The sequence below is a fragment of the Bombina bombina genome, chromosome 1 (assembly GCF_027579735.1).
Source record: "Bombina bombina isolate aBomBom1 chromosome 1, aBomBom1.pri, whole genome shotgun sequence".
Lineage (NCBI taxonomy): Eukaryota > Metazoa > Chordata > Amphibia > Anura > Bombinatoridae > Bombina > Bombina bombina.
Window position 1 is genome coordinate 1,487,465,688 of NC_069499.1, and position 21,932 is coordinate 1,487,487,619.

At 41.3% G+C, this 21,932-nt stretch overlaps 1 protein-coding gene across 1 annotated transcript in view; it reads right to left on the reverse strand.

The window, feature by feature from the left end:
* Positions 1 to 511: 511 nt before the first annotated feature.
* LOC128653786 (ABC-type organic anion transporter ABCA8) overlaps positions 512 to 21,932 on the reverse strand; it is a 405,751-nt gene continuing 384,330 nt past the window's right edge. Inside the window, exon 39 of the mRNA XM_053707294.1 lies at positions 512 to 848. Within this exon, the coding sequence (XP_053563269.1) occupies positions 756 to 848 (93 nt within the window). The 3' untranslated portion in view covers positions 512 to 755. The remainder of the gene's footprint in view (positions 849 to 21,932) is intronic.

Here is a 21,932-nt window from a genome sequence, read left to right on the forward strand (position 1 = left end):
CCCTACTTAGCAGAGCAGGCTAACAGAGTGAAATAGTGTAAATTATTTTTAAAGGCATTTGTCTCTTAAAGGAATATATGTCCTATATATGTGTATTTACTAAATATATGTATGCATATGTATATATGTTCTCTAATAAACAAAGTTGTAATATAAACTGCTAATACATTGACTACTGATTAATTGTGTATGGAATCATAAAAAGTTTTCCATCCCTTACACATACCCAATTTTCATTTTGATCATAGAATACCAGGCTACACATTGTGTGTATTTTTTAATCTTCTAAAAGCGGTAATTATAGTGCCCGTAAAGGAAAAAATAAATATGCAATTCATATTGAACCTAGTCTATGGCTCATACAGCTCCAGTATTGTGTGCCCAGTAAATATTAAATAAAGAAATAACAGCTGACCAGTTGACACTTTTTTTTTCTTTAAAAAAATGTATATCCAAATATGACCTATGTAAAATAGGAACAGTTGTCTAAAAAGGCTTCTTATTTGCATGCTTTTGCAGGTTTTGAAGGCAATCTGTTTAATATATGTGGGGTTACAAACCATTATGTTTATTAAAATATGTAGAGAAAGAACTAGGGTTATATATGTTTATACTTAGCCATGGTACACTCTTTGGCAGTAATAGGGTTAATACATAATTTCCTCATTCAAGAAGTCTTATGCAATGTGATCAGATGCTTGTTTGTCCTGTTTTGCTAATTTGTTAGTATCAGTATTTTAAATTTCACTAAAATATCAGATGCTTTCGGTCCTCAAATGTTTCCACTGAAATGTGGAGTCCAAATTAAAGTCATCCGTTTCCTGCTCTTTGGCCAAGTCAATAAAAACCTGTGAAGGGAAAGCACAGATAATCAGATATGTAGACACTCAGGCCTAGATTTAGAGTTCGGCGGTAGCCGTCAAAACCAGCGTTAGAGGCTCCTAACGCTGGTTTTGGGCGCCCGCTGGTATTTGGAGTCAGTGATTAAAGGGTCTAACGCTCACTTTACAGCCGCGACTTTTCCATACCGCAGATCCCCCTACGCCATTTGCGTAGCCTATCTTTTCAATGGGATCTTTCTAACGCTGGTATTTAGAGTCGTTTCTGCAGTGAGCGTTAGAGCTCTAACGACAAGATTCCAGCCGCCTGAAAAAAGCAGGAGTTAAGAGCTTTCTGGCTAACGCCGGTTCATAAAGCTCTTAACTACTGTACCCTAAACTACACTAACACCCATAAACTACCTATGTACCCCTAAACCGAGGTCCCCCCACATCGCCGCCACTCGATTAAAATTTTTAACCCCTAATCTGCCGACCGCCACCTACGTTATACTTATGTACCCCTAATCTGCTGCCCCTAACCCCGCCGACCCCTATATTATATTTATTAACCCCTAACTTGCCCCACACAACGTCGCCGCAAGCTACTTAAAATAATTAACCCCTAATCTTCCGACCGCAAATCGCCGCCACCTACGTTATCCCTATGTACCCCTAATCTTCTGCCCCTAACATCGCCGACCCCTATGTTATATTTATTAACCCCTAATCTGCCCCCCACAACGTCGCCGACACCTACCTACACTTATTAACCCCTAATCTGCCGAGTGGACCTGAGCGCTACTATAATAAAGTTATTAACCCCTAATCCGCCTCACTAACCCTATCATAAATAGTATTAACCCCTAATCTGCCCTCCCTAACATCGCCGACACCTACCTTCAATTATTAACCCCTAATCTGCCGACCGGAGCTCACCGCTATTCTAATAAATGTATTAACCCCTAAAGCTAAGTCTAACCCTAACACTAACACCCCCCTAAGTTAAATATAATTTTTATCTAACAAAATAAATTAACTCTTATTAAATAAATGATTCCTATTTAAAGCTAAATACTTACCTGTAAAATAAATCCTAATATAGCTACAATATAAATTACATTTATATTATAGCTATTTTAGGATTAATATTTATTTTACAGGTAACTTTGTATTTATTTTAACCAGGTACAATAGCTATTAAATAGTTAAGAACTATTTAATAGTTACCTAGTTAAAATAATTACAAATTTACCTGTAAAATAAATCCTAACCTAAGATATAATTAAACCTAACACTACCCTATCAATAAAATAATTAAATAAACTACCTACAATTACCTACAATTAACCTAACACTACACTATCAATAAATTAATTAAACACAATTGCTACAAATAAATACAATTAAATAAACTATCTAAAGTACAAAAAATAAAAAAGAACTAAGTTACAGAAAATAAAAAAATATTTACAAACATAAGAAAAATATTACAACAATTTTAAACTAATTACACCTACTCTAAGCCCCCTAATAAAATAACAAAGACCCCCAAAATAAAAAATTCCCTACCCTATTCTAAAATACAAAAATTACAAGCTCTTTTACCTTACCAGCCCTGAACAGGGCCCTTTGCGGGGCATGCCCCAAGAATTTCAGCTCTTTTGCCTGTAAAAAAAAACATACAATACCCCCCCCCCAACATTACAACCCACCACCCACATACCCCTAATCTAACCCAAACCCCCCTTAAATAAACCTAACACTAAGCCCCTGATGATCTTCCTACCTTGTCTTCACCATGCCAGGTTCACCGATCCGTCCTGGCTCCAAGATCTTCATCCAACCCAAGCGGGGGTTGGCGATCCATAATCCGGTGCTCCAAAGTCTTCCTCCTATCCGGCAAGAAGAGGACATCCGGACCGGCAAACATCTTCTCCAAGCGGCATCTTCTATGTTCTTCCATCCGATGACGACCGGCTCCATCTTGAAGACCTCCAGCGCGGATCCATCCTCTTCTTCCGACGACTAGACGACGAATGACGGTTCCTTTAAGGGACGTCATCCAAGATGGCGTCCCTCGAATTCCGATTGGCTGATAGGATTCTATCAGCCAATCGGAATTAAGGTAGGAATTTTCTGATTGGCTGATGGAATCAGCCAATCAGAATCAAGTTCAATCCGATTGGCTGATCCAATCAGCCAATCAGATTGAGCTCGCATTCTATTGGCTGTTCCGATCAGCCAATAGAATGCGAGCTCAATCTGATTGGCTGATTGGATCAGCCAATCGGATTGAACTTGATTCTGATTGGCTGATTCCATCAGCCAATCAGAAAATTCCTACCTTAATTCCGATTGGCTGATAGAATCCTATCAGCCAATCGGAATTCGAGGGACGCCATCTTGGATGATGTCCCTTAAAGGAACCGTCATTCGTCGTCTAGTCGTCGGAAGAAGAGGATGGATCCGCGCTGGAGGTCTTCAAGATGGAGCCGGTCGTCATCGGATGGAAGAACATAGAAGATGCCGCTTGGAGAAGATGTTTGCCGGTCCGGATGTCCTCTTCTTGCCGGATAGGAGGAAGACTTTGGAGCACCGGATTATGGATCGCCAACCCCCGCTTGGGTTGGATGAAGATCTTGGAGCCAGGACGGATCGGTGAACCTGGCATGGTGAAGACAAGGTAGGAAGATCATCAGGGGCTTAGTGTTAGGTTTATTTAAGGGGGGTTTGGGTTAGATTAGGGGTATGTGGGTGGTGGGTTGTAATGTTGGGGGGGGGTATTGTATGTTTTTTTTTACAGGCAAAAGAGCTGAAATTCTTGGGGCATGCCCCGCAAAGGGCCCTGTTCAGGGCTGGTAAGGTAAAAGAGCTTGTAATTTTTGTATTTTAGAATAGGGTAGGGAATTTTTTATTTTGGGGGTCTTTGTTATTTTATTAGGGGGCTTAGAGTAGGTGTAATTAGTTTAAAATTGTTGTAATATTTTTCTTATGTTTGTAAATATTTTTTTATTTTCTGTAACTTAGTTCTTTTTTATTTTTTGTACTTTAGATAGTTTATTTAATTGTATTTATTTGTAGCAATTGTGTTTAATTAATTTATTGATAGTGTAGTGTTAGGTTAATTGTAGGTAATTGTAGGTAGTTTATTTAATTATTTTATTGATAGGGTAGTGTTAGGTTTAATTATAACTTAGGTTAGGATTTATTTTACAGGTAAATTTGTAATTATTTTAACTAGGTAACTATTAAATAGTTCTTAACTATTTAATAGCTATTGTACCTGGTTAAAATAATTACAAAGTTGCCTGTAAAATAAATATTAATCCTAAAATAGCTATAATATAAATGTAATTTATATTGTAGCTATATTAGGATTTATTTTACAGGTAAGTATTTAGCTTTAAATAGGAATCATTTATTTAATAAGAGTTAATTTATTTCGTTAGATAAAAATTATATTTAACTTAGGGGGGTGTTAGTGTTAGGGTTAGACTTAGCTTTAGGGGTTAATACATTTATTAGAATAGCGGTGAGCTCCGGTCGGCAGATTAGGGGTTAATAATTGAAGGTAGGTGTCGGCGATGTTAGGGAGGGCAGATTAGGGGTTAATACTATTTATGATAGGGTTAGTGAGGCGGATTAGGGGTTAATAACTTTATTATAGTAGCGCTCAGGTCCGGTCGGCAGATTAGGGGTTAATAAGTGTAGGTAGGTGTCGGCGACGTTGTGGGGGGCAGATTAGGGGTTAATAAATATAATATAGGGGTCGGCGATGTTAGGGCAGCAGATTAGGGGTACATAGGGATAACGTAGGTGGCGGCGGTTTACGGAGCGGCAGATTAGGGGTTAAAAGTGTAATGCAGGGGTCAGCGATAGCGGGGGCGGCAGATTAGGGGTTAATAAGTGTAAGGCTAGGGGTGTTTAGACTCGGGGTACATGTTAGAGTGTTAGGTGCAGACGTAGGAAGTGTTTCCCCATAGGAAACAATGGGGCTGCGTTAGGAGCTGAACGCTGCTTTTTTGCAGGTGTTAGGTTTTTTTTCAGCTCAAACAGCCCCATTGTTTCCTATGGGAGAATCGTGCACGAGCACGTTTTTGAGGCCGGCCGCGTCCGTAAGCAACTCTGGTATCGAGAGTTGTATTTGCGGTAAAAATGCTCTACGCTCCTTTTTTGGAGCCTAACGCAGCATTTGTTTGAACTCTCGATACCAGAGTTAAATTTATGGTGCGGCCAGAAAAAAACCCGCGGAGCGTTAACAGCCCTTTTACCGCCAAACTCTAAATCTAGCCGTCAGCTTTTTGCTTGCATCGGGTAGCGATTGTTTTACAAGTTTAAAGTAAACAGTTTTCACTCGCATGCTAACCCGATGTGTGTAAAAAGCTAATCACGTATTCTCAAGCTCGCTAACCCGACATGAAAATATTAATATTTTACATTCCAATGTCCTTTACATAGAAGAATATGTTCTATTTATTCATAAATACATATTTCAACATGTCTCTGATGATATTTTGTATTGTCCATTGCGTGAGGAATATGCAGGTCTTCTGTATTACAAGTCGCGGCGGTACAGCTATACCGCTAGAATTTTAGCCTTTACACTACTCTTTATTCCGCAGTAAAAAAATGACTTTTGAGTGTGGGATTTTCATTGCGCCTGTATTACAGGTTGTGAGGTCCGGCTATAACGCTAGCGTTATAGCTTATACCGCCGTGATTCATTCCGCTATCTGAGACCAGTAGTTATGGATTTTGCAAAACAAAAATGTTTCACAAAACTCATAACTAAAATGTTACAAAGTACACTAACACCTATAAACTACCTATTAACCCCCAAACCGCCACTCCCGCATCTTAAATACTATATTAAACCTATTAACCCCTAATCCACTCACCCCCCACATAGCCAACACTAAATAAACCTATAAACCCCTAAACCACCGTCCCCCCACATCGCTAACACCTAAATAAAGTTATTAACCCCTAAACCTCCGGCCCCCACATTGCTACTACTATAATAAACCTATTAACCCCTAAACCGCAGGCCCCCCACACCGCTACTAATAAAATAAACCTATTAACCCCTAAACCACCATCCCCCACAAAGCAGTAAACCTAATTAAACTATTAACCCCTAAATTGCCAACCCCCCACAATGCAAATAACTAATTTAATCACTAAGCCCCCTTATCTAACACCCCTAAATTAACCCCAATTACATAAAAATACTAAGTTAAAATTAAAATAAAAAATCCTAACATTACTTCAAAAAAACCCAACTAAGATTAAAATAAAATAAATAAATCTTAAATTACAAAAAATAAAAGTCTAAAATTACAGAAAAAAAATAAACCAAATTATCAAAAATAAAGAAATTAAACCTAATCTAATACACCTATAAAAATAAAAAATCCTCCAAAATAAAAACACCCCCTGATCTAACACTAAGATACCAATAGACCTTAAAATGGCCTTTTGTAGGGCATTGCCTTAAATTAAACAGCTCTTTTACCTAAAAAAATACAAATTAACCCCCAACGGTAAACTCCCCAACCCACCAAACCCCCCAAAATAAAAAAAACCTAGCACTAAAAAAACCTAAGCTACCCATTTCCCCTAAAGGGGCATTTGTATGGGCATTGCCCTTAAAAGGGCAATCAGCACTTTTGCAGCCCATTAAAATAAAAAAAATCCTAATCTAAAAAAACAAACCCACCCCCCAAAAAAAAAAAAAGCTTAAGTCTAACCCTGAAATAGCTATTCACCATTCCTGAAGTCCAGCGGTGAAGGTCTTCTTTCAGGCGGTGACATCTTCATCCAGCACGGGGACCTCTTCTATCTACATACAGGGCGAAGGCGGGGCGAAGGTGGCCGCGGAACAGGACCGGTGGCCGCAGAGCCATCCAGTGTGGAGGATCCTCTTTATGTGATCGTCTGCCGCACATTGAAGCTTGAAAGCAAGGTACCTGTTTTTTCATTTGGGGTACCTTGCATTCCTATTGGCTGAAAAATTCAAATCAGCCAAAAGGATTAGAGCTACTGAAATCCTATTGGGTGATTTGAACAGCCAATAGGATTTCACTAGCTCTCATTCTATTGGCTTATTTTAATTGTTCAGCCAATAGGAATGCAAGGTAACCCAAATATAAAACGGGTACCTTGCTTTCAAGCTTCAGTATGTGGCGGACAATCGCATGAAGAGGATCCTCCACGCTGGATGGCTCTGTGGCCGCCAGTCCTGTTCCGCGGCCACCTCTGCTGGATGAAGACCTTGCCGCCTGGAAGAAGACGTTCACCACCAGACTTCAGGAATGGTGAGTACCTATTTTGGGGTTAGATTTAGGCTTATTTTTAATTTTTTGGGGTGGATTTTTTTTTTAGATTAGGGATTTTTTTATTTTAATGGGCTGCAAAAGAGCTGATTGAACTTTTAAGGGCAATGCCCATACAAATGCCTCTTTAGGGGCAATGCCCTACAAAAGGCCCTTTTAAGGGCTATTGATAGCTTAGTGTCAGATTAGGTGGTGTTTTTATTTTGGGGGGGCTTTTTATTTTTATAGGGGTATTAGATTAGTTTTATTTATTTTTATTTTTGATAATTTGGTTTATTTTTTTCTGTAATTTTAGACTTTTTTATTTTTTGTAATTTTTATTTAATCTTAGTTTTTTTAAAGTAATGTTTTATTTTGTTATTGGGGTTAATTTAGGGGGTGTTAGGTTAGGGGGCTTAGTGATTAAATTAGTTATTTGCTTTGTGGGTGATGGCGGTTTAGGGGTTAATAGTTTAATTAGGTTTATTGCATTGTGGGGGATGGCGGATTAAGGGTTAATAGGTTTGTTTTATTAGTAGCGATGTAGGGGGCCGGCGGTTTAGGGGTTAATATGTTTATTTTATTAGTAGCGATGTGGGGGGCCAGCGATTTAGAGGTTAATACGTTTATTTTAATAGTAGCGATTTGGGGGCCGGCGGTTTAGAGGTTAATAGGTTTATTTTATTACTAGTGATATGAGGGGCCGGCGGTTTAGGGTTTAATAACTTTATTTATGTGTTAGCCATGCGGGGGGAGGCAGTTTAGGGGTCAATCACTTTATTTAGTGTCGCTGATGTTGGGGGGCGGCGGATTAGGGGTATTTAGACTAGGGGTTTATGTTTTTACATAGCTTTCTTTTTCTCATAGACATCAATGGGGATTGTGTTACAGCAATCCCCATTCCACGATCGCAGGTGTTAGTTTTTTTCTAACACTTTCTCTCCATTGATGTCTATGGGGGGGGGGAAAACGTGCATGAGCACATCAAGTCAGACATTCGGCTAGATTTAGAGTTCTGCGGCCAAAGGGGTGCGTTAGCTACGCATGCTTTTGTTTCCGCGCACCTTTTAAATACCGCTGGTATTTAGAGTTCACAGAAGGGCTGCGTTAGGCTCCAAAAAAGGAGCGTATAGCATATTTACCGCCACTGCAACTCTCAATACCAGCGGTGCTTACGGATGCGGCCAGCTTCAAAAACGTGCTCATGCACGATTCCCCCATAGGAAACAATGGGGCAGTTTGAGCTGAAAAAAAACCTAACACCTGCAAAAAAGCAGCGTTCAGCTCCTAACGCGGCCCCATTGTTTCCTATGGGGAAACACTTCCTAAGTCTGCACCTAACACCCTAACATGTACCCCGAGTCTAAACACCCCTAACCTTACACTTATTAACCCCTAATCTGCCGCCCCGCTATCGCTGACCCCTGCATTTTTTATTATTAACCCCTAATCTGCCGCTCCGTACACTGCCGCAACCTACATTATCCCTATGTACCCCTAATCTGCTGCCCCTAACACCGCCGACCCCTATATTATATTTATTAACCCCTAATCTGCCGCCCCCAACGTCACCGCTACCTACACTTATTAACCCCTAATCTGCCGACCGCACCTCACCGCTACTATAATAAAGTTATTAACCCCTAATCCGCCTCACTCCCGCCTCAATAACCCTATAAGAAATAGTATTAACCCCTAATCTGCCCTCCCTAACATCGCCGACACCTAACTTCAATTATTAACCCCTAATCTGCCGACTGGATCTCGCCGCTACTCTAATAAATGGATTAACCCCTAAAGCTAAGTCTAACCCTAACACTAGCACCCCCCTAAGTTAAATATAATTTAAATCTAACTAAATAAATTAACTCTTATTAAATAAATTATTCCTATTTAAAGCTAAATACTTACCTGTAAAATAAACCCTAATATAGCTACAATATAACGAATAATTATATTGTAGCTATTTTAGGATTAATATTTATTTTACAGGCAACTTTGTATTTATTTTAACCAGGTACAATAGCTATTAAATAGTTAAGAGCTATTTAATAGCTAAAATAGTTAAAATAATTACAAAATTACCTGTAAAATAAATCCTAACCTAAGTTACAATTAAGCATCAGAAAAAAAATGTATAACAGGAGCACCAAGTATATGGATAAAAAATCAAACTTTATTTAGAATATAAAGGGTATCTTAACCCCTGGGTAAGAACATACATGTATAGTCAAACAGATGAAAAAAGGCTGACCGGTTTCGGCTGTTGCCTTACTCCTAGCCTTTTTTCTGATGCTTAGCTTATTATTTGGCCAAACAGTGAGCACAAGTTTTGGATACAAATTGCGGTAGGTGGGCTAGAGGCACACTGCACTGACTGTCTTTTTATCCAAGGGACACAGGTGGACGTTTTTCATGGCCCCAAAAACAAAATAATGGGCAGAAAGTAATAATCCTGGATTACAAGGCACAACTGTTCACACCAACACTGGACACAGCATCCTGATCTGAGAAAACACCTCACCAAGAGACTGAAGAGTGGTGAGTCAGGCATTTTATCTTGTGTATATACGGATGTCTGGGTTGGGTGCCTTGTGAAGTGGTCCCTTGTGAATAATATTATTGTGGGGGTTGTTTTGGGGAACACCGCCACATTTTTTCCTTTATAAACAGCCTAATTTGTGCAGTGGTCTTACAAGGACTTATTTATAAGACTATTTATATATTTCTTGAATAACAGTGCATACACCTTAACCCCTTCCCCTATTGTATTTCGTAAGTTACAATTAAACCTAACACTACACTATCAATAAATTAATTAAATACAATACCTACAAATAACTACAATTAAATAAACTAACTAAAGTACAAAAAATAAAAAAGAACTAAGTTACAAAAAATAATTTTTTTTTTACAAACATTAGAAAAATATTACAACAATTTTAAACTAATTACACCTACTCTAAGCCCCCTAATAAAATAACAAAAACCCCCAAAATAAAAAAATGCCCTACCCTATTCTAAATTAAAAAAGTTCAAAGCTCTTTTACCTTACCAGCCCTGAAAAGGGCCATTTGCGGGGCATGCCCCAAATAATTCAGCTCTTTTGCCTGTAAAAAAAAAACATACAATACCCCCTCCCCCCAACATTACAACCCACCACCCACATACTCCTAATCTAACCCAAACCCCCCTTAAATAAACCTAACACTAAGCCCCTGAAGATCTTCCTACCTTATCTTCACCATGCCAGGTTCACCGATCCGTCCTCCGAAGTCTTGATCCAAGCCTCCGAAGTCTTCATCCAAGCCCAAGCGGGGGCTGGCGATCCATAATCCGGCTGAAGTCTTCTATCAAGCGGCGGCTGAAGAGGTCCAGAAGAGGCTCCAAAGTCTTCATCCTATCCGGGAAGAAGAGGAGATCCGGACCGGCAACCATCTTGATCCAAGCGGCATCTTCTATCTTCATCCGATGACGAACGGCTCCATCTTGAAGACCTCCAGCGCGGATCCATCCTTTTCTTCCGACGTCCAACTGAAGAATGAAGGTTCCTTTAAGGGACGTCATCCAAGATGGAGTCCCTCGAATTCCGATTGGCTGATAGGATTCTATCAGCCAATCGGAATTAAGGTAAGAAAATTCTGGATCAGCCAATCAGATTGAGCTCGCATTCTATTGGCTGTTCCGATCAGCCGCTTGGATCAAGATGGTTGCCGGTCAGGATCTCCTCTTCTTCCCAGATAGGATGAAGACTTTGGAGCCTCTTCTGGACCTCTTCAGCCGCTGCTTGATAGAAGACTTCAGCCGGATTATGGATCGCCAGCCCCCACTTGGGCTTGGATGAAGACTTCGGAGGCTTGGATCAAGAGTTCGGAGGACGGATCGGTGAACCTGGCATGGTGAAGATAAGGTAGGAAGATCTTCAGGGGCTTAGTGTTAGGTTTATTTATGGGGGGTTTGGGTTAGATTAGGGGTATGTGGGCGGTGGGTTGTAATGTTGGGTGGGGTATTGTATGTTTTTTTTTACAGGCAAAAGAGCTGAATTATTTGGGGCATGCCCCGCAAATGGCCCTTTTCAGGGCTGGTAAGGTAAAAGAGCTTTGAAATTTTTTAATTTAGAATAGAAACATAGAAACATAGAAACATAGATATTGACGGCAGATAAGAGCCATAGGCCCAGCAAGTCTGCCCGACCTTACCTAACAGTATAAACTTATCTAGTTCGTAGGATAGCCTTATGCTTGTCCCATGCATTTTTAAAGTCCCCCACAGTGTTTGTTGCTACTACCTCTTGAGGAAGTTTATTCCATAAATCAATCACTCTTTCTGTAAAGAAGTGCTTCCTCAAATTACTCCTGAATCTACTACCCTTTAGCTTGAGCTCATGACCCCTTGTTCTTGAATTTTCCATTTTATGTAAAATACCCACAGTCTCAGTTTTACTAAACCCTTTAATGTACTTGAAAGTTGCTATCATATCACCTCTTTCCCTTCTCTCCTCTAAGCTATACATATTTAGGTCATTGAGCCTATCCTGGTAAGTTTTATTTTTTAGACCATGTACCATTTTGGTAGCCCTCCTTTGCACAGATTCAAGTTTGTTAATATCCTTCTGAAGATATGGCCTCCAGAACTGCACACAATACTCAAGATGAGGCCTAACTAATGATCTATAAAGTGGCATAAGAACCTTACTATTTCTGCTGCAAATACCTCTACCAATACATCCAAGCATTCTGCTAGCCTTACTCGCTGCATTACTACATTGTTTACTAAGTTTTAAATCATCTGAAATAATAATTCCCAAGTCCTGTTCCTCATCTGTAACAGTCAGTAAAGTGTCATTGAGTCTGTAATTAACATTTGGATTTTTCTTCCCTAAATGCATTATTTTACACTTTGCTGTGTTAAACTTTAGATCCCAGTCGTTTGTCCAATCCTCCAATTGTTGTATATCACTTCTCATTTTGTCTACCCCCCCTGGAACATCCACTCTGTTGCAAATTTTTGTATCATCTGCAAAGAGACATACTTTCCCCTGTAGCCCTTTGCTGATATCGCAGATAAATATGTTAAACAAAACAGGCCCCAGAACTGACCCCTGAGGAACACCACTAGTAACAGCCCCCTCTGCTGAATGAACTCCATTTACTAAGACACTTTGTTTTCTGTCCTTAAGCCAGCATTCCACCCAGTTCACAATTTTTGAATCTAGACCAAGAGATATAGCTTGTGAATTAGTTTATTGTGTGGGACGGTGTCAAATGCTTTGCTGAAATCTAGATATGCTACATCAACTGCTCCACCCTTGTCTAATACTTTTGTTACATAATCAAAGAAGTCAATTAGATTAGTCTGACATGATCTCCCTGAAGTAAAACCATGCTGATTTTGGTCCTCTAAATTGTTTGTCTTTATGTAAGACATAATTCTTTCTTTTAAGAGGCTTTCCATTAATTTCCCTACTACTGAAGTTAAACTAACTGGCCTGTAGTTGCCAGATTCTTCTCTACTGCCCTTTTTATGAAGCGGTATTAGGGTAGGGCATTTTTTTTTCTTTGTTATTTTATTAGGGGGCTTAGAGTAGGTGTAATTAGTTTAAAATTATTGTAATATTTTTCTAATGTTTGTAAATATTTTTTTATTTTTTGTAACTTAGTTCTTTTTTATTTTTTGTACTTTAGTTAGTTTATTTAATTGTAGTTATTTGTAGGTATTGTATTTAATTAATTTATTGATAGTGTAGTGTTAGGTTTAATTGTAACTTAGGTTAGGATTTATTTTACAGGTAATTTTGTAATTATTTTAACTAGGTCGCTATTAAATAGTTATTAACTATTTAATAGCTATTGTACCTGGTTAAAATAAATACAAAGTTGCCTGTAAAATAAATATTAATCCTAAAATAGCTACAATATAATTATTCGTTATATTGTAGCTATATTAGGGTTTATTTTACAGGTAAGTATTTAGTTTAAAATAGGAATAATTTATTTAATAATAGTTAATTTATTTCTTTAGATTTAAATTATATTTAACTTACGGGGGTGTTAGTGTTAGGGTTAGACTTAGCTTTAGGGGTTAATACATTTATTAGAGTAGCGGTGAGGTGCGGTCGGCAGATTAGGGGTTAATTATTGTAGGTAGCTGGCGGCGACGTTGTGGGGGGCAGATTAGGGGTTAATAAATATAATATAGGGGTCGGCGGTGTTAGAGGCAGCAGATTAGGGGTACATAAGGATAACGTAGGTGGCGGCGCTGTGCGGTCGGCAGATTGGGGTTAATTATTGTAGGTAGCTGGCGGCGACGTTGTGGGGGGCAGATTAGGGGTTAATAAATATAATATAGGGGTCGGCGGTGTTAGGGGCAGCAGATTAGGGGTACATAAGTATAACGTAGGTGGCGGCGGTGTGCGGTCGGCAGATTAGGGGTTAAAAACATTTAATCGAGTGGCGGCGATGTGGGGGGGCCTCGGTTTAGGGGTACATAGGTAGTTTATGGGTGTTAGTGTACCATAGAGCACAGTAGTTAAGAGCTTTATGAACTGGCGTTAGCCCAAAAAGCTCTTAACTCCTGTTTTTTTTCTGCGACTGGAGTCTTGTCGTTAGATTTCTAACGCTCACTTCAGCCAGATAGGCTACGCAAATGGCGTAGGGGGATCTGTGGTATGGAAAAGTCGCGGCTGGAAAGTGAGCATTAGACCCTTTCCTGACTGACTCTAAATACCAGCGGTAGCCCAAAACCAGCGTTAGGAGCCTCTAACGCTGGTTTTGATGGCTAACGCCAAACTCTAAATCTAGGCGATTGTTGTTTTGTGTGATATGGAGCTTAACGCACCCTATCAGAGAGCAAAAACTTAAATTATGCTTACCTGATAATTTTCTTTTCTTCAGATGGAAAGAGTCCACAGCTGCATTCATTACTTTTGGGAAATAAGAACATGGCCACCAGGAGGAGGCAAAGACACCCCAGCCAAAGGCTTAAATACTCCTCCCACTTCCCTCATCCCCCAGTCATTCTGCCGAGGAACAAGGAACAGTAGAAGAAATACCAGGGTGAAAAGGTGCCAGAAGAATAAAAAGTAAGAGACGCCCCACAGAAAAAATACGGGTGGGGAGCTGTGGACTCTTTCCATCTGAAGAAAAGGAAATTATCAGGTAAGCATAATTTAAGTTTTTCTTCATAAATGGAAAGAGTCCACAGCTGCATTCATTACTTTTAGGAAAACAATATCCAAGCTATAGAGGACACTGAATGCAAAAACGGGAGGGTACAATAGGCGTCCCATTCTGAGGGCACCACAACCCAACTAAACCCTGCTTCGTCGGAGCAAGGCAAAAAAGCTAGAAGGAAAAGGCACCAAGGACACTGACCCGCATAAAGTCCGACAGCCTAATTAGAGACCATAAGCAGACTCACTAAGCTAACACTCCTCCAGGAGAACCGTCGCCCAGCAGTTGGTCCCCATACAAACCTTACTAGTACAGTACCAAATTCCCCAAAAGGGAAAGAACAAGAGTAAGTCAAAGGTATACCCAAAAGGTACAGCAATCCCCGAAAGGAAAGACCCCCTTCAAAGGAAGCCAAGTCCACAGAGACCCGAATGGATACAGAGAACAAGGGGAGGCGACGCCCAACCTACAAGGAGCAACCGGGCATCATCAAGGAGAAGAAACATCTCCCAAATATCGGGCAACAGCACCGAAAAAGACAGCTGAAGACAAAGTCCTCAAAACTTCAGAACTCAGTGACCGAGCAAACAGAAAATTACAAGTTGAAAACTCTGAGTCCAGTAACATGCTGCCATCCGTAGGAAGACATGGATAAACACTATCCGTAAGGAAGAAGCGGCCAGACAAAGTAGCAGATTGCCCAACCTCCAAGACAGAGGACATACTCCAGGAAATCCAGGCCGCCAAGCCTACTCACAGTTCTTAAAGGGGGAGAGGCACAAAACCTCTGAAAAAAGGTCCACTAACACCCCCAAGACCTGAGGATGAACAACAGATCTCAAATACTACACCTAGCTGGACCAGCCCAAGCAATGGAAGATCTGAAAGCAAGGGAACCAAAAGGAACCCCAAGACCGGCCCCCAAAAGTGCGGAAGAATGGACACAGGCACTTCAACTGAAAGACAATCGAGCAGGCGTTAGACCCAAGGAGATCTAAGTCTCAATGCGGATCCAGCAGCCCCCCAGATGGAAAGGAACATTTCAAAGAGCAGACCAATCCCCGAACCCAAAAAAACCTCATTGTCATTAATATCCTGAAAACGGGACAACCAACTCCTGAAGGGAATCCAAGTCCCCCGAAGGTGACCCATCCACAAGGAGAAACAGACAAAATCAAGAGGTCTCAATGAAGAAGAGAACCACTAAAGGAACAAGTCCAAAAAAATTACAATTTCCTAAAGCAACACCTCCCTGACCGGCGGAAAGAAGGCGCTAAACCCTCTAATTTTCCCACAACGTGGGAAGAAATACTCTAGGTTCCAAGGGTATTGGAATCAACAGAGAGTGACGCAGCAAAATTCACTGACCCAGTCACCAGAGAGATGGCTATTTAGGACTGAAACAATCCTGAGAGACGCACGGACCCGCAAGTCCTCTTGAGAATGCTTAGCTGAAACTTGTAAAACAAATAACAAGAAACATAAATAATGTTAAGAGCACTCAGCACCCCAACCTGACCAGCAAGGTATATTAGGCGCCACGTGTCTGAATAAGCCGCGAGACAGAAGATTTGAACCCAAGCAGGACCAGCAACCAGGGTCATGATTGCCAAGCTGGAAAAATAAAAATAAAATTCATCCTAACCGGATAAAATAAAATGACAGGCAACCTGAGGGTTAACGCCCAAGAAGCACAGAAAGATCCGCAGGACCAGCCTAACGAAAACCCTGTTCTTCCAAAAACTGTGACGGATCTCGATAGCAAGACTTAAAGGAGATTACTTCATCCCCCCATGTCTAACGAGGTGAGCCATTCGAAGGAGGAGACTGATGAGTCCCATAACCGAGAAGGATAGTGTCTCCAAACAGCTCAAAAATGTGTCTGAGTAGAACACGAAGGCGAGCCAGCCTGTAACGAAAGGCTGGCTCGCCCAAGAAGAACAGAAAGATCCGCAGGACCAGCCTAACGAAAACCCTGTTCTTCCAAAAACTGTGACGGATCTCGATAGCAAGACTTAAAGGAGATTACTTCATCCCCCCATGTCTAACGAGGTGAGCCATTTGAAGGAGGAGACTGATGAGTCCCATAACCGAGAAGGATAGTGTCTCCAAACAGCTCAAAAATGTGTCTGAGTAGAACACGAAGGCGAGCCAGCCTGTAACGAAAGGCACAACACTCAGGAACAGTTACACCCTCAGGGAACTGCACATGCCCTCCTGTGGCCGAGAGAAAGACTCTCCCTGCATCTCCGGACTCTAACTTTCATTCAAGCCCTCACTGAGAGACTGACAGGATTACTTAAAACTCCTGTCCCATGCCGAAGAGTACTACCCTCCATAAGAGACAAAATAAATTCTGACTTTTCTCTGCCAACCTCCTGGGACGAAAGGCAAAGAATGACTGGGTGATAAGGAGAGTGGGGGGAGTATTTACGCCTTTGGCTGGGGTGTCTTTACCTCCTCCTGGTGGCCAGGTCCTTATTTCCCAAAAGTAATGATGCAGCTGTGGACTCTTTCCATTTAAGAAGAAGTCATGTCCTTCCATTTCCCTGCTTTATTTCTGATTGTTATTCCATTTAGTTCTTCTAGAGATAGCTGGGATGAAGTATGCAAGAGAAATACATGTGTACACTCAAAGGAAAATAGTATTTTAATTAAAGGTATTTATGAAACATCTATTAGGATAAGCCCAAATACCCTATGGCCCAAAGGCATTCAGCCCTTCACTGGTTTTAATTTGATTTAATTAACCAGAGGATATATGTTATATGCATATAAATACAGTGTGTGTGTGTTTATAAAACAATATAAATTGAGAGGGGTGGAAGTCTTTTTTTGTAGGACGTGACCCCTGCTGGCTAAGCTAGAAAACCTAAAGAAAAATCTTAAGCAATTTTGTGCGCAAAAACAGAATTTATGCTTACCTGATAAATTACTTTCTCCAACGGTGTGTCCAGTCCACGGCGTCATCCTTACTTGTGGGATATTCTCTTCCCCAACAGGAAATGGCAAAGAGTCCCAGCAAAGCTGGTCACATGATCCCTCCTAGGCTCCGCCCACCCCAGTCATTCGACCGACGGACAGGAGGAATATATATAGGAGAAACCATATGATACCGTGGTGACTGTAGTTAGAGAAAATAATATATCAGACCTGATTAAAAAACCAGGGTGGGCCGTGGACCGGACACACCGTTGGAGAAAGTAATTTATCAGGTAAGCATAAATTCTGTTTTCTCCAACATTGGTGTGTCCGGTCCACGGCGTCATCCTTACTTGTGGGAACCAATACCAAAGCTTTAGGACACGGATGAAGGGAGGGAGCAAATCAGGTCACCTAAATGGAAGGCACCACGGCTTGCAAAACCTTTCTCCCAAAAATAGCCTCCGAAGAAGCAAAAGTATCAAATTTGTAAAATTTGGCAAAAGTGTGCAGTGAAGACCAAGTCGCTGCCTTACATATCTGGTCAACAGAAGCCTCGTTCTTGAATGCCCATGTGGAAGCCACAGCCCTAGTGGAGTGAGCTGTGATTCTTTCAGGAGGCTGCCGTCCGGCAGTCTCATAAGCTAATCGGATAATGCTTTTAAGCCAAAAGGAAAGAGAGGTAGAAGTCGCTTTTTGACCTCTCCTTTTACCAGAATAAACAACAAACAAGGAAGATGTTTGTCTGAAATCTTTAGTAGCCTCTAAATAGAATTTTAGAGCACGGACTACATCCAAATTGTGTAACAAACGTTCCTTCTTTGAAACTGGATTCGGACACAAAGAAGGTACAACTATCTCCTGGTTAATATTTTTGTTGGAAACAACTTTCGGAAGAAAACCAGGCTTAGTACGCAAAACCACCTTATCTGCATGGAACACCAGATAGGGAGGAGAACACTGCAGAGCAGATAACTCTGAAACTCTTCTAGCAGAAGAAATTGCAACCAAAAACAAAACTTTCCAAGATAATAACTTAATATCTACGGAATGTAAGGGTTCAAACGGAACTCCTTGAAGAACTGAAAGAACTAGATTTAGACTCCAGGGAGGAGTCAAAGGTCTGTAAACAGGCTTGATCCTAACCAAAGCCTGAACAAATGCTTGAACATCTGGCACAGCTGCCAGTCTTTTGTGAAGTAAAACAGATAAAGCAGAGATCTGTCCCTTCAGAGAACTAGTAGATAATCCTTTCTCCAAACCTTCTTGTAGAAAGGATAGAATCTTAGGAATTTTTATCGTGTTCCATGGGAATCCTTTAGATTCACACCAACAGATATATTTTTTCCATATTTTATGGTAAATTTTTCTAGTTACAGGCTTTCTAGCCTGAATCAGAGTATCTATTACAGAATCTGAAAACCCACGCTTTGATAAAATCAAGCGTTCAATCTCCAAGCCGTCAGTTGGAGGGAAACCAGATTCGGAGGTTCGAATGGACCCTGAACAAGAAGGTCCTGTCTCAAAGGTAGCTTCCATGGTGGAGCCGATGACATATTCACCAGGTCTGCATACCAAGTCCTGCGTGGCCACGCAGGAGCTAGCAAGATCACCGATGCCCTCTCCTTATTGATCCTGGCTACCAGCCTGGGGATGAGAGGAAACGGTGGGAATACATAAGCTAGGTTGAAGGTCCAAGGTGCTACTAGTGCATCTACTAGGGTCGCCTTGGGATCCCTGGATCTGGATCCGTAGCAAGGAACCTTGAAGTTCTGACGAGACGCCATCAGATCCATGTCTGGAATGCCCCATAATTGAGTTATTTGGGCAAAGATTTCCGGATGGAGTTCCCACTCCCCCGGATGGAATGTCTGACGACTCAGAAAATCCGCTTCCCAATTTTCCACTCCTGGGATGTGGATCGCAGACAAGTGGCAGGAGTGATCCTCCGCCCATTGAATTATCGTGGTCACTTCTTTCATCGCCAGGGAACTCCTTGTTCCCCCCTGATGATTGATATATGCAACGGTCGTCATGTTGTCTGACTGAAACCTTATGAATTTGGCCTTTGCTAGTTGAGGCCAAGCTCTGAGAGCATTGAATATCGCTCTCAGTTCCAGAATGTTTATCGGGAGAAGAGACTCTTCCCGAGACCATAGACCCTGAGCTTTCAGGGATTCCCAGACCGCGCCCCAGCCCACTAGGCTGGCGTCGGTCGTGACAATGACCCACTCTGGTCTGCGGAAGCTCATTCCCTGTGACAGATTGTCCAGGGTCAGCCACCAACGGAGTGAATCTCTGGTCTTTTGATCTACTTGAATCGTCGGAGACAAGTCTGTATAATCCCCATTCCACTGTCTGAGCATGCACAGTTGTAATGGTCTTAGATGAATTCGTGCAAAAGGAACTATGTCCATTGTTGCAACCATCAATCCTATTACTTCCATGCACTGCGCTATGGAAGGACGAGGAACAGAATGAAGTTCTTGACAAGAGCTTAGAAGTTTTGATTTTCTGACCTCTGTCAGAAAAATCCTCATTTCTAAGGAATCTAATATCGTTCCCAAGAAGGGAACTCTTGTTGACGGGGACAGAGAACTTTTTTCTTTGTTCACCTTCCATCCGTGAGATCTGAGAAAGGCTAGGACGATGTTCGTATGAGCCTTTGCTTTTGACAGGGACGACGCTTGAATCAGGATGTCGTCCAAGTAAGGTACTACTGCAATGCCCCTTGGTCTTAGAACCGCTAGAAGAGACCCTAGTACCTTTGTGAAAATCCTTGGAGCAGTGGCTAATCCGAATGGAAGTGCCACAAACTGGTAATGCTTGTCCAGAAAAGCGAACCTTATGAACTGATGATGTTCCTTGTGGATAGGAATATGTAGGTACGCATCCTTTAAATCCACGGTAGTCATAAATTGATTTTCCTGGATAGTAGGTAGGATCGTTCGAATAGTTTCCATTTTGAACGATGGTACCCTGAGAAATTTGTTTAGGATCTTTAGATCCAAAATTGGTCTGAATGTTCCCTCTTTTTTGGGAACTATGAACAGATTGGAATAAAAACCCATTCCTTGTTCTCTTATTGGAACTGGATGTATCACTCCCATCTTTAACAGGTCTTCTACACAATGTAAGAATGCCTGTCTCTTTATTTGGTTTGAAGATAATTGAGACCTGTGGAACCTTCCCCTTGGGGGTAGTTCCCTGAATTCCAGGAGATAACCTTGAGAAACTATTTCTAGCGCCCAAGGATCCTGAACATCTCTTGCCCAGGCCTGAGCAAAGAGAGAAAGTCTGCCCCCCACTAGATCCGGTCCCGGATCGGGGGCTATCCCTTCATGCTGTTTTGGTAGCAGTGATAGGCTTCTTGGCCTGCTTACCCTTGCTCCAGCCTTGCATTGGTTTCCAGGCTGGTCTGGGTTGTGAAGTATTACCCTCTTGCTTAGAGGATACAGAATTAGAGACTGGTCCGTTTCTGCGAAAGGGACGAAAATTAGGCTTATTTTTAGCCTTAAAAGACCTATCCTGTGGGAGGGCGTGGCCCTTTCCCCCAGTGATGTCTGAAATAATCTCTTTCAAATCAGGTCCAAATAATGTTTTACCTTTGAAAGGAATGTTAAGCAACTTTGTCTTGGAAGACACATCCGCTGACCAAGACTTTAGCCAAAGCGCTCTGCGCGCCACAATAGCAAACCCTGAATTTTTCGCCGCTAATCTAGCTAATTGCAAAGCGGCATCTAAAACAAAAGAGTTAGCCAATTTAAGTGCTTGAACTCTGTCCATAACCTCCTCATACGAAGATTCTTTACTGAGCGATTTTTCTAATTCCTCGAACCAGAAACACGCTGCCGTAGTGACAGGAACAATGCATGAAATTGGTTGTAGAAGGTAACCTTGCTGTACAAAAATCTTTTTAAGCAAACCCTCTAATTTCTTATCCATAGGATCTTTGAAAGCACAACTATCTTCGATAGGAATAGTAGTGCGTTTGTTTAGAGTAGAAACCGCCCCCTCGACCTTGGGGACTGTCTGCCATAAGTCCTTTCTGGGGTCGACTATAGGAAATAATTTCTTAAATATAGGGGGGGGGGAACAAAAGGTATGCCAGGCCTTTCCCACTCTTTATTTACTATGTCCGCCACCCGCTTGGGTATAGGAAAAGCGTCGGGGGGGACCGGAACCTCTAGGAACTTGTCCATCTTACATAATTTTTCTGGAATGACCAAATTGTCACAATCATCCAGAGTAGATAACACCTCCTTAAGCAGTGCGCGGAGATGTTCTAATTTAAATTTAAATGTCACAACATCAGGTTCAGCTTGATGAGACATTTTTCCTGAATCTGAAATTTCTCCATCAGACAAAACCTCCCTCATGGCCCCTTGAGATTGGTGTGAGGGTATGTCAGAACAGTTATCATCAGCGTCCTCTTGCTCTTCAGTGTTTAAAACAGAGCAATCGCGCTTTCTCTGATAAGTAGGCATTTTGGATAAAAGATTTGCTATGGAGCTATCCATTACAGCCGTTAATTGTTGCATGGTAATAAGTATTGGCGCACTAGATGTACTAGGGGCCTCCTGTGTGGGCATAACTGGTGTAGACACAGTAGGGGATGTAGTATCATGTTTACTCCCTTCACTTGAGGAATCATCTTGGGCAATATCATTATCTGTGGCATTACTGTCCTTACTTTGTTTGGA